The sequence below is a fragment of the Borostomias antarcticus genome (assembly GCF_949987555.1).
Source record: "Borostomias antarcticus genome assembly, chromosome: 2".
Classification (NCBI taxonomy): Eukaryota; Metazoa; Chordata; class Actinopteri; order Stomiiformes; family Stomiidae; genus Borostomias; species Borostomias antarcticus.
Window position 1 is genome coordinate 32,162,238 of NC_140235.1, and position 16,094 is coordinate 32,178,331.

The 16,094-nt window shown below is 48.6% G+C and overlaps 1 protein-coding gene across 9 annotated transcripts in view; it reads left to right on the top strand.

The window, feature by feature from the left end:
- The first annotated feature begins 489 nt into the window (after window positions 1-489).
- The window catches only part of relch (RAB11 binding and LisH domain, coiled-coil and HEAT repeat containing), a 49,879-nt gene continuing 34,274 nt past the window's right edge, over window positions 490-16,094 (top strand). For all 9 annotated transcript variants that reach the window (XM_084460018.1, XM_084460019.1, XM_084460022.1 and 6 more), the window contains exons 1-5: window positions 490-1,003; window positions 8,946-9,035; window positions 15,137-15,208; window positions 15,357-15,412; window positions 15,986-16,094. The exon at window positions 15,986-16,094 is cut by the window's right edge and continues 5 nt beyond it. In XM_084460018.1, coding sequence (XP_084316144.1) covers window positions 550-1,003; window positions 8,946-9,035; window positions 15,137-15,208; window positions 15,357-15,412; window positions 15,986-16,094 — 781 coding nt within the window. In that variant the 5' untranslated portion in view covers window positions 490-549. The remainder of the gene's footprint in view (window positions 1,004-8,945; window positions 9,036-15,136; window positions 15,209-15,356; window positions 15,413-15,985) is intronic.

Sequence of the window (16,094 nt, forward strand, 5' to 3'; positions counted from 1 at the left end):
AAACCTTTGAAGAAATCAGTCCCTGGGTCCACTTCCTTGTTGTGTATGGCTTTTGAACTCTACTGTACATATGACTTGTGGGTATTGTAGTTCAATTTACAGACACACTATAGCACTAGCTACCTGCTTTCTTTGCAGACCAAATGAAGGTTGAACACGACGACACGTGTACGCAAAATATGACAATCACCACTGAGGGGAATGATGACTTCCCGTCGCTTTCCCGTTGAGATGTGGTTGATATAAAGAGTATTGACTTTTATTTGGTTGAGCAGCTTTCTACCACGGTGCTGCTGTCAGCTGTCAAAACCTGCCCTGCCCAGTTTTGCTCCCAGCTCCTCCCGTAGCCAATCGGAACCCACAAACCCATGTGGAGGGCGGGTCCTGGGATGACATTCCACCGATCCGACCAATCACATCTCCGCTTTTCCACTTGCGCTAGACTAGTCCACCAAGTAGCTGCCTCGCTAGCCGTCCGTCCAGCAGGAAGACGGGTCTAGTTATTAGCTAGCTAGCTTGGTTGCTGTATAAAATCCATACAGTGCAAAAATGGCGGCGGGTAGCGTCAACCCGTTTAATCTCAGCGATTCCGAAGAGGAGGCTGAACAGAGACCGGATGGCAATGCTCCGAGTCCGAGCGATGGAGCGCCGAGGCCCCCGACGAGCAATCCCTTTTCCCCGCAGGCTGACGCGGAGCCCCCGGCGGCGCTGCTTCTGTCAAGCAATCGAACTAGTCCCAGTGTGGAAGGCATCTCGGTGTCGACCGCGGCTGCCGCTATGGCAGCCAACACGGAGACACGAGTATCGGTGGATGTCATTGCCGCTCAGCTATTGCGGGATCAATACATCCTTACGGCCCTTGAGTTTCATACCGAACTGCTGGAAGCCGGGAGAGAGCTTCCGAGATTGAGGGATTATTTCTCGAACCCGGGCAACTTCGAGAGGCAGAGCGGCACTCCGCCCGCTAGCAAAGACCAGGTACTGGGACCTGGTGGGCCACTGAGTAAGTAGCTTGTTGATACTAGCTAGCTTGGTAACAGCGATCGAGCTATTTTGCTGTCAACAGCCTGACAGGATAAAGCTAGCCTAGCTAGTACGTCTGAATGCTTGCTACAGCAGAAAACAATGCTGGTGTTTATGATTGGGGATCGGTGCACCTGTCAGCGGACGAGCATCCTACTCATATTTCACATTTGTGTTATATGACGGGAATTTGAGGCCTCTACAGATCAACGGTGATAACGGAATAGCCTATCTGGATTTTTTTTTTTTGTGCCACTGATCATGTACAGTATAACGTACTAGCGTTATTGATTGCATTGTTCACCTGGTTTTGAACAGGTGTCTTTGGGGGTCAAGAGGGTCTCGATGGAATTTTCCCCTCACACGGTTGACACCTATGTTAGTACCCTCTGTTCCTTTTTTGCTACAGTGTTCAGGGCTGTGCATTCCTTAGTAGTCATCCCTAACAACCCTCAACCCCTGGGCAGTTCTTACTAACTTACAGTAGCCTACAAGACTGACGCTGCGCATTACACCATGTTCATGACTTTCATCACAACCATCTCCTCAGAATCAGGAGACTAATCACTTTGTTTTGTCTTGTTTATCTCAGGGAGTGTGAGTGCTTGTTGCAAAGTAGCTATGAGCTATCGACTTGAGGAGCTCTAGGTAGCTACTAGGCTACTACTAGACTAGCCTTGGAGCTACTACTACTAGACTAGCCTTGGAGCTACTACTACTAGACTAGCCTTGGAGCTACTACTATTAGACTAGCCATGGAGCTACTACTACTAGACTAGCCTGGGAGCTACTACTACTAGACTAGCCTTGGAGCTACTACTACTAGACTAGCCTGGGAGCTACTACTACTAGACTAGCCTTGGAGCTACTACTACTAGACTAGCCTGGGAGCTACTACTACTAGACTAGCCTGGGAGCTACTACTACTAGACTAGCCTTGGAGCTACTACTACTAGACTAGCCTTGGAACTACTACTAGACTAGCCTTGGAGCTACTACTACTAGACTAGCCTTGGAGCTACTACTACTAGACTAGCCTTGGAGCTACTACTACTAGACTAGCCTTGGAGCTACTACTACTAGACTAGCCTTGGAGCTACTACTACTAGACTAGCCTGGGAGCTACTACTACTAGACTAGCCTTGGAGCTACTACTACTAGACTAGCCTTGGAGCTACTACTACTAGACTAGCCTGGGAGCTACTACTACTAGACTAGCCTGGGAGCTAGACTAGCCTTGGAGCTACTACTACTAGACTAGCCTTGGAGCTACTACTATTAGACTAGGCTTGGAGCTACTACTACTAGACTAGCCTTGGAGCTACTACTACTAGACTAGCCTTGGCCATGCCGTAGCCCATGGGGAGGCAGATGGCATGGCATGGCAGCTGGTCCCCTACTGTATCTTGGCAGCCGGCACACGTCTATTGTCACTGTCTGACATTGTCAACCTGTGGGACAGGCATGACAAAGTGGCCCTTAGACATATGCCCGTTCTGCAGACTGCATTGATCTGGGTCAGTAGAGAGGAGGCTGGGTTCCGGTCCGTGCCTCGGGGGGGGAGGGGGGGGGGGACAGGATGCAGGGACAGATGATGTCAGTAGGTCCCCCATTGTGTTCACCTTTCAAACAGGAAAGGGGGAGGAGTTGAGGAGTTGAGACGAGGGCCTGCCAGACAGGGTCTACTCTGCCCCTAGAGACGGTAGCCATGGAGAGTTTAGGCCTGAGCCACACTCCCCAGGGGCGTAGAGGTCAGAGGTCACGTTTCTGTCAAGCACTTAACCTACAGTTATATAATTGATGTGACTTAGGCCTTTAGTGAGTCTATAGCAAACGGTAAGCCTAGCTATATTTAGCATTAGGGTTGGGTATTGGCAAGGGCCTCATGATACGATACGTATCACGATACATACATCGATACAATACATATTGCGATACTCATATTTACTTTTTAAATAAAGCTATAAAATACAACTCCATCCCCTGCTCCTTGGAGGTGATCTAAGAGGTGATTTAAAATCATGAATCTCATTTCATCTATGACTGAATTCTATCCTTAATTATATTGTGTTCTGTATATTTTTCCTTGTGCAAAAAACTATTTTCTTTTACTATCAATACTGCACCTCAGAAAATCCATGCAGTATTGCGGGAAAAAATATAGCAATGTACAGCTGTATGGCAGAGCCCCATTTAACATGACAGTACTATCATATGATTATCATTTCACTCACACCACCATCAATGAATCTGAGATGGGGAGGTGGGAGATGGAGGGGGAGGTGGGTGATGGGGGGGGGGGGGGGGGTGGATGGAGGGGGAGGTGGGTGATGGGGGGGGGGGGCGGGGGGATGGAGGGGGAGGTGGGTGATGGGGGGGGGGGGGGGATGGGGCTGCTAGGCTTAGCGGCGCTGGGGGCCTGAATGCCACCCAACTCAACGTCTGCTCAGCGAAGGAGTTAACCCACTAAGATAGAGCTAGTTAGTTAACCCACTCAGCTAAGTTAACCCACTAAGATAGAGCTATTTAGTTAACCCACTAAGCTAAGTTAACCCACTAAGATAGAGCTAGTTAGTTAACCCACTCAGCTAAGTTAACCCACTAAGATAGAGCTAGTTAGTTAACCCACTAAGCTAAGTTAACCCACTAAGATAGAGCTAGTTAGTTAACCCACTAAGCTAAATTAACCCACTAAGATATAGCTAGTTAGTTAACCCACTCAGCTAAATTAACCCACTAAGCTAGAGCTAGTTGGTTAACCCACTAAGCTAAGTTAACCCACTAAGATATAGCTAGTTAGTTAACCCACTCAGCTAAGTTAACCCACTAAGCTAGAGCTAGTTGGTTAACCCACTAACCTAAGTTAACCCACTAAGTTAAGTTAACCCACTAAGCTAGAGCTAGTTAGTTAACCCACTAAACTAAGTAAACCCACTAAACTAGAGCCCACGGTTCCTCTCTCTGTGATATCCTCAGTCCAGGGAACTTGCTGTCACCAGGGACAACGCTGCCCCTCCTTCTCTGCTCGCTGTTTGATCCTCTAGTCTCACAGATTAGCATGTTGTTATGAGGGCGGTAAGATCAGGTCCAGATTAGCATGTTGCTATGAGGCCGGTCAGATCAGGTCCAGATTAGCATGTTGTTATGAGGGCGGTCAACTCAGGTCCAGATTAGCATGTTGCTATGAGGCCGGTCAGCTCAGGTCCAGATTAGCATGTTGCTATGAGGCCGGTCAGCTCAGGTCCAGATTAGCATGTTGCTATGAGGCCGGTCAGCTCAGGTCCAGATTAGCATGTTGCTATGAGGCCGGTCAGCTCAGGTCTAGATTAGCATGTTGCTATGAGGCCGGTCAGCTCAGGTCCAGATTAGCATGTTGCTATGAGGCCGGTCAGATCAGGTCCAGATTAGCATGTTGCTATGAGGCCGGTCAGCTCAGGTCCAGATTAGCATGTTGCTATGAGGCCGGTCAGCTCAGGTCCAGTTGAATCAGAGGTTTGTTCTTGTTCGTGCAATAAGTCAATCTCCTTTTGCTCAACACAAGCAACACCAACACACCAAGGTAAACCAACACAACCCTGAATGTTTTTTTGCACACAGTGGGCTAGGAAAAAGTGAGTAAAACCACACGCACACAACACACACACACACAGTTTGCTGCAGCTGTTATAGAGGGCGATTAATGCCATTATGGGGACGCTGGTGTGGGTCCGCGTGGTTCTGGGCAGCCCGCAGACCGGGATCCTGTTCATATACGTGCCCTTCATTGGGCGTGTGTGTATGTGTGTGTATGTATGTGTGTGTTTGTGATGTGTGTGTGTGTGTGTGTGTGTTTGTGTGTGTGTGTGTATGTGTGTATGTGTGTTCCACAGAGTGTTTGTGTTAATCCTCTCTGTCTCACGTCCATATCTCTGCTCTTTAGAAGGGAGTGATGAACCGGGTCAGGTCCATATCTCTGATCTTTAGAAGGGAGTGATGAACCGGGTCAGGTCCATATCTCTGCTCTTTAGAAGGGTGTGATGAACCGGGTCAGGTCCATATCTCTGCTCTTTAGAAGGGAGTGATGAACCGGGTCAGGTCCATATCTCTGCTCTTTAGAAGGGAGTGATGAACCGGGTCAGGTCCATATCTCTGCTCTTTAGAAGGGAGTGATGAACCAGGTCAGGGGTGAAATCAGTACAGAGCTGCAGGAGTTGGGACAAAGAGGACAGCTGGGATTATTAATGAGATAGACTACCCTGCACACCTGTTGGGCTAGATCCACACGACCTCAGGCTGTAGAAGGGACGCTGTGTGCTCTTGTTGAATTTGATCTGTGATTCATTCCAGGGCCCACAGCAGGCTGCTCTCATTGGGTGAGATGTGGCTGGTCAAAGTTCACTCAGCCTCACAATGACAATGAAGGTGTGTTAGAGAGAGGTGTGTTCTAAGCCTAAATGACTGTAAGGTTCTGCCAAATCGTTCTCTCTCTCTCTCTCTGTTATAGCCTCTCAGATTCCTGACATTCTGATATCTGTCTGTGATCTGAATGTTCAGAGTTTTAACAGGCTGGTGAGATTGTGCTGTATTTAATTAAGCCTGTTACTTAAACGTACAATAGGTACAAAGATTTGTGTGTGTGTACACAGTTTGTGTGTGTACACAGTATGTGCTTGCTGCTTGCATGCATGCAAGTGTGTGTGTGTGTGTTGTCCCCAGGGGGATAGAGAGGTCTAGCTGTATCACTAGCCTGTGAAATGTCAGGCTGTGTAGCATTATGCTGTGTTCACACCGGGCGTAAATTTTTCCTGCGGCGCGGCGAGTTTACATAGAAAGTCAATACAATTCGCGCGAACTGAGCGGCGCGAATCGCAGAAGTCGGCGGCACGACGGTCAGGATTTGCCGCGCAGCTACATTCGCAAAAGTTCTATTTTTTTTAACTTTTCTGCGGCGGATTCGCGCGGCGACCCATTGATCCCGCGGCGAGACGCCCGGTGTGAACACAGCTTTAGAATACAACACAAACTAGGGTGCTACTCAGCTGAACAGCCTTAGCCTACCCGATTTTATAATCAACTGTGTGACCTTTTTGCATATCACACACACACTCACACAAACATCAATGTTATCTCTGTTACACTCACTAATGGTCAGTTCTGAGCCATGGGTGAATTCTGTGCTTAATTTCTACAGTTTGCCACATGAACTTAAGCCGAGGGAAAGGTTAGTTTGGAAAATGAATCTATAATGCCGGGCTCACACTACAGGATATTTAAAATCCTAACCAATTTCGAAATCGGGTTACATCACGCACATAAGGAGAATCTTAACAGATATTATTCTTGCACATCTCAAACAAGCACACACAGCAAGATTTGAAAATAACGGCTCATCACACACTACAGGATCTTATCGTGCCCGAGGGAGCAACGAACCACTGGTCTCGCCGTCTCACTTGTAAAGTCGGAACGTAATAATCTTAAATATCAAACATGTTTGATATTATCGGGGCCGCCCCGATGGGTCTGCGAGCCGATCGGGAAGTATAAGATTGGATCTGTAAACCACTCACATTACAAGATCATCTGGGCTGAACATCGGTACCGACCAACGTTCCAGACCAGATTTCTCCTCCGATTGTCGGGAGGGGTGAATCGGGGATAAATCGGCCCAAAAATCCTGTAGTCTGAGCCCGGCATAAATCTTCTAATCTGAGCTGGGCTAGGCGGGGGTTGGGGTTAGTGTTAAGGTTGAGGGGGGGGTGTTAGAGTTGGGGTTACTGTTAGGGTTGGGGTTAGTGTTAGGGTTGGGGTAGCTGGTTGTTTGTGAAAGGGGAGCGAGTGTGTCCTGTTCTGTCAGTAAGTGGGTTACCAGGTGAACAGATGGTCACTGGGAAAGCCCAATGACACACACACACTGGACACTTTTTTTCACAAGTCACGACAATACTTTTTCATTGTCCAGCAGCCCCCCCGCTTCACACACACACACACACACACACACACACACACCAGGCAGTCACAGGATTGAGTAGCCACAGCAAGCCTACAGGAATCATGTGACATGGGACAGGCCTCGACATTTACCCTAAGGTAACAACAGCCCCAGCCTTCCCACCCTGAGGTAACAACAGCCCCAGCCTTCCCACCCTATGGGCAACAAACGCTACCTAGGCTAAGAGCTAGCTAGCATTAGGCTCCTGCAGCCTGAGGAGAACCCCTGCTAATTCTTCTTGCTTTATCCAACTGTGAGAGTAGAAGGGTGTTTTGAAGTGGCGTGGGAAAGTGAAGGTCCATAGTGAGGATAGCTAGCTAGTAGTTACCAGGCCATGGTTGACCGGGCCAGGAAAGTAGCGTAGCTTGTATATCTCTAGGGCACAGAGAAAGCAGGATAGCAATACAAGGAAAGCTAACACCGCTAAGCTAACTAGACTAACTAGACTAACTAGACTATCAGTATAGACTATCAAGCTAGGCTGTGACATGGAGAACATCTGGAGCTCGGTTAGGCCCATTGGATGTTACATCTCCATTAAGTACACTACAACCCTGTGCTGTCCCAATACAGGACAGGGCAAAGACGGGACAGGGCAAAGACAGGACAGGGCAGAGACAGGACAGGGCAGGGCAAAGACAGGACAGTGCAAAGACAGGACAGTGCAAAGACAGGACAGTGCAAAGACAGGACAGGGCAGAGACAGGACAGGGCAGAGACAGGACAGGGCAGAGACAGGACAGGGCAGAGACAGGACAGGGCAGAGACAGGACAGGGCAGAGACAGGACAGGGCAGAGACAGGACAGGGCAGAGACAGGACAGGGCAGAGACAGGACAGGGCAGGGCAAAGACAGGACAGGGCAGAGACAGGACAGAGCAAAGACAGGACAGGGCAGAGACAGGACAGGGCAGAGACAGGACAGGGCAGAGACAGGACAGAGCAAAGACAGGGCAGAGACAGGACAGAGCAGAGACAGGACAGGACAGTGCAGAGACAGGACAGCGCAAAGACAGGACAGCACATACATGTACATACAATTAGGTCATGTGTATACTGTACGTGCGTGTGCAGCGTGACGTGTGAGTGCGCTGCGCCCTATACAGAACATGCAGGTGTCTATAGACGGTATCTCCATTGCGGGAGGTGGGGGGGGTCGTTGCGGGAGTCCATGGCGGGGGGGGGGGGGGGGGGGGGTCAGAATCAGAGGGGGTCCTGGAGTTGTGCAGGACCAGGAGGGAGGGCAGGTTGGACCAGGAGAGAGGGCAGGTTGGACTAGGAGGGAGGGCAGGTTGCAACCCATCACCACCTCTGTGAATCGGATGACGCGCTGCAGTCTGGCCCTGTCCTTGGCTGTAGCGGTGGAGAACCAGATGGTGATGGAGGAGATGAGGATGGACTCGATGGAGATGTAGAAGAGTGACATCATTTCCTTTGGTAGGCTGAATTTCTTCAGCTGCCTCAGGAAGTACATCCTCTGCTGTGCCTTCTTCGCAAGGGAGCTGGGCTGCATTCCGAATCGCTTACTTCTACTACTTACTACCAGTACCTACTACAGCTGCCCTTAGAAAGTACGTACTTTGCAAGCAGTAGGCATCCAATTGGGACATACTACCTTGTCATAACATTGCGCCTTGAAATTTGCCCACATCCGTCGCTGTCCATAACGCGACATTCGTCTACAGCTGTCGCGACTCGTACATGTGACGCACATTTTCGCTGCGCACAGGATTGTGGGTCAGAATAGCCAGAAAAGCCTGCTGCCTTACATACTGCAAAATACGACCGGATGTAGTAGGACATCCTGGTATTTTTGCAGGAAAGGATGCTGTGTCTAGGCTAAATTGTCTGAGTGCAATAGTGCTGAGGGTCTGTGTGTTGAGGTCCATCTGTCTATGGTAGACAGTCTCTCTGGGTTTAACCCTGCTGTCTGCTTTTGTGTTCCCCCTCAGACCGCGCGGGCAGCATCAGCACGCTGGACTCTCTGGACTTCGCCCGATACTCAGACGACGGAAACCGGGAGTCAGATGAGCGCGTGGTCGGTAAGACGGGAGGAGAGAGGAGAGGCAGAACAGACGGGAGGAGAGAGGAGAGGGAGAGGAGTAGAAGAAGAAGAAGACAGGTCATGGATAGGGACAGTTAGGTTTTTATATCCTCTTCATGATGTCACAATGTAGACAGTCTTGTTCCAAGGCCACAGTCATCCCTCTGTCACAAAAGCACTCAGATGTTTAGGACGTCACAGGAACATGGACTGGACTGTAGATGGTAAATGGACTGCACTTATATAGCGCTTTTATCCAAAGCACTTTACAATGAAGGCCTCTCATTCACCCATTCACACACATTCACACACCAATGGCGGCAGCTGCTATGCAAGGTGCCAACCTGCTCATTGGGAGCAATTTTGGGTGCAGTGTCTTGCCCAAAGACACTTCGACATGTTGTCAGGAGCAGCCAGGATTCGAACCACCGACCCTATGATCATTGGACGATCCGCTCTACCTCTTGAGCTACAGCCGCCCCATATAATATTTACATATTTATACAATTTATATAATACTATAATTGTCCTCCTTATTGTCCTCTATGACTCGCCAGTGCCACTTTATGTCACAGTGGCTCACTATTCTATAATAATATCACATTTTCCATCTATGATGTCACAATGCCCTGTTCATTTTTCCACATTGATGTCACAAAGCCCTGTTTGACATCACAATTGTACTCCTGTATTAATGACCACGGTCATTATAGCATAGTGACACAGTATTATGTCAGCACTATCCAGTCACAGCTCAATAATGGTGACATCAAGATGGGTTGAGACGTGTCGTGCCTAGATGTAGCCTATTCCTTTAGTCACATCAGTCCACAATGGACCAACGACCGCTCAACCTCAAAGATAGAGCGTCTGTGCTGAATAAGAAGTCCCTCCACAGCAGAGGCTGTCTCTGAATGAGGAAATTCACACTCTCCTCTCTGGCTTTGTCCCGACAGGCAGCTAATCTTAACCAAATACATGATCCCTGAAAAGATCATAGAAATGAACATCCTCAGATGCTGAACCGAGACAGCTAAGGAAGCCGTGCTTCACACTAGCCCAAATATAACAGGTCTACCTGTCCACCCAGTTTATAACAGGCCTACCTGAACACCCAGTTTATAACAGGCCTACCTGTATTACCCAGTTTATAACAGGCCTACCTGCTCACCCAGTTTATAACAGGCCTACCTGAACACCCAGTTTATAACAGGCCTACCTGTATTACCCAGTTTATAACAGGCCTACCTGAACACCCAGTTTATAACAGGCCTACCTGAACACCCAGTTTATAACAGGCCTACCTGCTCACCCAGTTTATAACAGGCCTACCTGTATTACCCAGTTTATAACAGGCCTACCTGAACACCCAGTTTATAACAGGCCTACCTGTACACCTAGTTTATAACAGGCCTACCTGTATTACCCAGTTTATAACAGGCCTACCTGAACACCCAGTTTATAACAGGCCTACCTGAACACCCAGTTTATAGCAGGCCTACCTGTACACCCAGTTTATAACAGGCCTACCTGTATTACCCAGTTTATGACAGGCCTACCTGTATTACCCAGTTTATAACAGGCCTACCTGTATTACCCAGTTTATAACAGGCCTACCTGTATTACCCAGTTTATAACAGGCCTACCTGTACACCCAGTTCTACTATTAAAGCCCAATGCACAGCTTTACCTTCCCTCTCTGTCTTATTTAATGTACTGTAATACCCGTATTTGTTCAGGGATTTGTATGTGCTTGTGAAATTGATCCGTTAATGTTTTTCATCTGTATTTAATTTCCTCAATGCTAACCTGAAATATGTCACTTTTCGGCCTGTTAGCTTTTGCTTTGTGAGGTGAAATTACAGACGGATACATGCTAAATGCTAACTTGCACCACACTGCTAGCGAGATATGTGTCAGGCTACTCCTGACACATTTAACGGCCATGACTCTTTCAGTGACACAGTCTTTGGCCTGTAGATTTCTGCAGAAAGCAGGTGGAAAAGCATGCAGCAGAGAGAGACTGTGTAGCCCTGACCTAGCCCTTCTCAGTCCCGTTGTCGCATTACGCTCGCTCATGCCAGACAACAGTCCTTTGCTGGTCCATTCACTTCGCCGTCAGTTAGGAGAGGCGCTCACATTTACAAGTGTCAGATAAACATGAAACTTCACTTACCTAAGCAAAAGGGTCTATTTTATTAAATGCTGGGTTTTGAAGCCTCGGCGCTACCATTAAATAACTTATTTAGACGCGTTCTGTCCTAGTGAAATTATTTTTCTGAGGTAGTCTTCTTCTGTGGTGGTGGCGGTGCTTTGAAGCTTCAGAAATAATTTCACTCGGACAGAACGCGTCTAAATAAGTTATTTAATGGTAGCTGCCATTTGTTGAAATAATATTTACAATTGTAAATATGAGCGCCTCTCCTAACTAGGCCGACACCGATTTATTTTGACGGCAAAGTGAATGGACCAGCAAAGGACTGTTGTCTGGCATGAGCGAGCGGAATGCGACAACGGGACTGAGAAGGGCTAGCCCTGACCCTGACCCCACACCCTGAACCTCACCTAGATTCACCCCCCCATCCCCACCCCAACCTTCCAATCCCCCCCCCCGTTCCCAACCCCACCCCCGACCTTCCCTCTCCTCTGTCTCCTCCGTCCTGACAATATGTCCGCCCCCAGCTGTCTGACTCGTGGGGTTGTCCGGCTTTTTCCGATGTTGATCAAACCCCAGTGGCCCATACTGGACAAGTCACTCCCATCCAGGCTAGCTTTTCTCTCATCTTTCTCTTTTTTTGTCTCCATTTTGTTGCGCTTGCATCCTGTGCACTCCTGGTCTGTAGCGAAACACACGGTTTGCCTCAATTGTCTCATCTGGAGTTAAAATGTGGGTGAACTAAGCCTCCCTTTAATAGTGTTCATCAGGCCTGTGGTGATCAAGGTGTCATTCAAGAGACACTTGGCTTTTGGTGACACATTGGAGTGGGTGGACCCCGTCACCCTCTGGACCCAAGGGAATTTCACTCAGGCACTGAGTCAAACTACTAGCAGGCTACGGATCTGAAGTGCACAGCCATGCAACGGGTCCTCTCTGCTCCCCATCGCTTCTTTAACTCCCATGTGTTTTGAGTTTTTCTTCTTGATAGTGTCTAAGCACATGCCTGACTTCCTGTGTGTGGGTTTGTTTCTGTTCACCTCTGCACCTCTCTGAACCTGCAGTAACCAGGGTTAATGATCCCTCTCTGAACCTGCAGTAACCAGGGTTAATGACCTCTCTGAACCTGCAGTAACCAGGGTTAATGACCCCTCTGAACCTGCAGTAACCAGGGTTAATGACCTCTCTGAACCTGCAGTAACCAGGGTTAATGACCTCTCTGAACCTGCAGTCACCAGGGTTAATGACCTCTCTGAACCTGCAGTAACCAGGGTTAATGACCTCTCTGAACCTGCAGTCACCAGGGTTAATGACCTCTCTGAACCTGCAGTCACCAGGGTTAATGACCTCTCTGAACCTGCAGTAACCAGGGTTAATGATCCCTCTGAACCTGCAGTAACCAGGGTTAATGACCTCTCTGAACCTGCAGTCACCAGGGTTAATGACCTCTCTGAACCTGCAGTCACCAGGGTTAATGACCTCTCTGAACCTGCAGTCACCAGGGTTAATGATCCCTCTGAACCTGCAGTAACCAGGGTTAATGACCTCTCTGAACCTGCAGTCACCAGGGTTAATGACCTCTCTGAACCTGCAGTCACCAGGGTTAATGATCCCTCTGAACCTGCAGTCACCAGGGTTAATGATCTCTCTGAACCTGCAGTAACCAGGGTTAATGACCTCTCTGAACCTGCAGTCACCAGGGTTAATGACCTCTCTGAACCTGCAGTCACCAGGGTTAATGACCTCTCTGAACCTGCAGTCACCAGGGTTAATGACCTCTCTGAACCTGCAGTCACCAGGGTTAATGATCCCTCTGAACCTGCAGTAACCAGGGTTAATGACCTCTCTGAACCTGCAGTCACCAGGGTTAATGACCTCTCTGAACCTGCAGTCACCAGGGTTAATGATCCCTCTGAACCTGCAGTCACCAGGGTTAATGACCTCTCTGAACCTGCAGTCACCAGGGTTAATGACCTCTCTGAACCTGCAGTAACCAGGGTTAATGACCCCTCTGAACCTGCAGTAACCAGGGTTAATGACCTCTCTGAACCTGCAGTAACCAGGGTTAATGATCCCTCTGAACCTGCAGTAACCAGGGTTAATGACCCCTCTCTGAACCTGCAGTCACCAGGGTTAATGACCCCTCTGAACCTGCAGTAACCAGGGTTAATGACCTCTCTGAACCTGCAGTAACCAGGGTTAATGACCTCTGAACCTGCAGTAACCAGGGTTAATGACCCCTCTCTGAACCTGCAGTCACCAGGGTTAATGACCTCTCTGAACCTGCAGTAACCAGGGTTAATGACCCCTCTCTGAACCTGCAGTAACCAGGGTTAATGACCTCTGAACCTGCAGTCACCAGGGTTAATGACCTCTCTGAACCTGCAGTAACCAGGGTTAATGACCTCTGAACCTGCAGTAACCAGGGTTAATGACCTCTCTGAACCTGCAGTAACCAGGGTTAATGACCTCTCTGAACCTGCAGTAACCAGGGTTAATGACCTCTCTGAACCTGCAGTAACCAGGGTTAATGATCTCTCTGAACCTGCAGTAACCAGGGTTAATGACCTCTCTGAACCTGCAGTAACCAGGGTTAATGACCCCTCTGAACCTGCAGTAACCAGGGTTAATGACCTCTCTGAACCTGCAGTAACCAGGGTTAATGACCTCTCTGAACCTGCAGTCACCAGGGTTAATGACCTCTCTGAACCTGCAGTAACCAGGGTTAATGATCCCTCTGAACCTGCAGTCACCAGGGTTAATGACCTCTCTGAACCTGCAGTAACCAGGGTTAATGACCTCTCTGAACCTGCAGTAACCAGGGTTAATGACCCCTCTGAACCTGCAGTAACCAGGGTTAATGACCTCTCTGAACCTGCAGTAACCAGGGTTTATGACCTCTCTGAACCTGCAGTACCCAGGGTTAATGACCTCTCTGAACCTGCAGTAACCAGGGTTAATGACCTCTCTGAACCTGCAGTAACCAGGGTTAATGACCTCTCTGAACCTGCAGTAACCAGGGTTAATGACCTCTCTGAACCTGCAGTAACCAGGGTTAATGACCTCCACCATGTTCAGTCGGCCAATCGTCTCTTTTGACGGTGATAATTCAGTCCGGCCAACGTAGATTGAATTTCCTGTGTGGCAGCGAATGCTTGAGATGATGAATAGGTATATGAATAGCTATATTATTAGGTATCAACAGATTCCAGTGGCTTCCCCATCAAATCCACCATAATCCATAATCCAAATTCAATAATCTGAAGATATGTAAACCCAAGTAGCCCACTCACCAAGCAGTGTGTGGCGTAAAGACCCTGACTACAATGCTAAAAGCACAGAGCCACATTTGAGCAGAGACTGTCCTTTAAACACATTTCCATAACCAGGAAGTGAAATTGTGTCACTTTCTACCTGTTGGCTGTGAACTCCCTGGTCAGACAGCTGCTAGTAAAGTCTGCGTCCCAATAGTCTGAGTTGGCTTCCTCCCCTCGTGTCATTTGCCCCATGTGCACAGATGAAAGGACACAGCTTTGGTCGGGGAAAGCCTTGTTATAATTGCTTCACACTAGTGTCAGTCTATCAAGGGGCCAGTAAAAGCTGTGCCTATCATGGAAAGGGGAGGAGGAAAGGATGCCACTTTACACTATTGAGACTCACCCTCATACGCACATGTAGGATGGAGGACTGACATCCAGCCAGCTATCCCATGATCCTCTGCTGCATGCGTTCCTTAGACCCATAGTTTGCATGTCCTTGATTATTTTATTTTTTTTGCCTCAGCTTCTTACGATACTTGTTGTTCTGTTCTGTTTGTTGTTGTTTTTTTTGGTCATTGTGGTTTGGTTTTTCACGGCCATCTTTATTTTATTTGTGTTTTTGTTTGTTTGTTCCCTCTCCTTGGTTGGATGCACTTCCTGTGTGTGTTGTCACTTCCTGTCCAGTGCTGGAGTTTGAGCTACGGAAAGCCAAGGAGACCATACAGGCTCTGCGCGCCAACTTGACTCAGGCAGCAGGTGGCGTACTTTCCACTTCTTCTTCTCCTCCTCTTCATCCATCTCTCTTTGTTCTCGTTAGAAGAGAGCTCCTTTCACACCTCCTCTCCTCTTCAAGGGCGGCCCAGATCCGCTCGCTCATCCCTCTGACGTGTCCTTGTTCTTCCAGAGAATGAAGTGCCCTCACAAGAGAGGAAGAACTTCACATCAAGCCCTGAGATTCAGGTTGGACCTCTAGTGCTTTTTAATCCACTACACTTTTATCTTTTATTACCATTTATCTGAGCACTTGGACTAAACATCAAAAGCAGAAGAGTTAAGTATATCCTGCTCTCTCTCTCTCTCTCTCTCTCTCTCTCTCTCTCTCTCTCTCTCTCTCCCTGTCTCTCTTTCCCTCTCTCTTTCTCTCTCTCTCCCCCTCTCTCTCTCTCTCTCCCTCTCCCTCTTCCTTTCCCTCTCCCTCTCCCTCTCCCTCTCCCTCTCCCTCTCCCTCTCCCTCTCTCTCCCTCTCTCTCTCTCGCTCTCTGACTCTCTCCCTCTCTCTCTCCCTCTCTCTCTCCCTCTTTCTCTCTCTTTCTCTCTGTCTCTCTCTTCCTCTCCCTCTCCCTCTCTCTCCCTCTCTCTTTCTCTCCCTCTCTCTCTCCCTCTTTCTCTCTCTTCCTCTCCCTCTCTCTCTCTCTCCCTCTCTCTTTCTCTCCCTCTCTCTCTCCCTCTTTCTCTCTCTTTCTCTCTCTGTCTCTCTCTTCCTCTCCCTCTCTCTCTATCTCTCTCTCTCTCATCCATCCACCTCCCTCCCAGGAACCTATCCGCTCTCTGGAGAAAAGAGCCTTAAATTTCCTGGTGAATGAATATCTGTTGAAGAACGAGTACAAACTCTCAGCCATCACGTTCTCCGATGAGAACGATG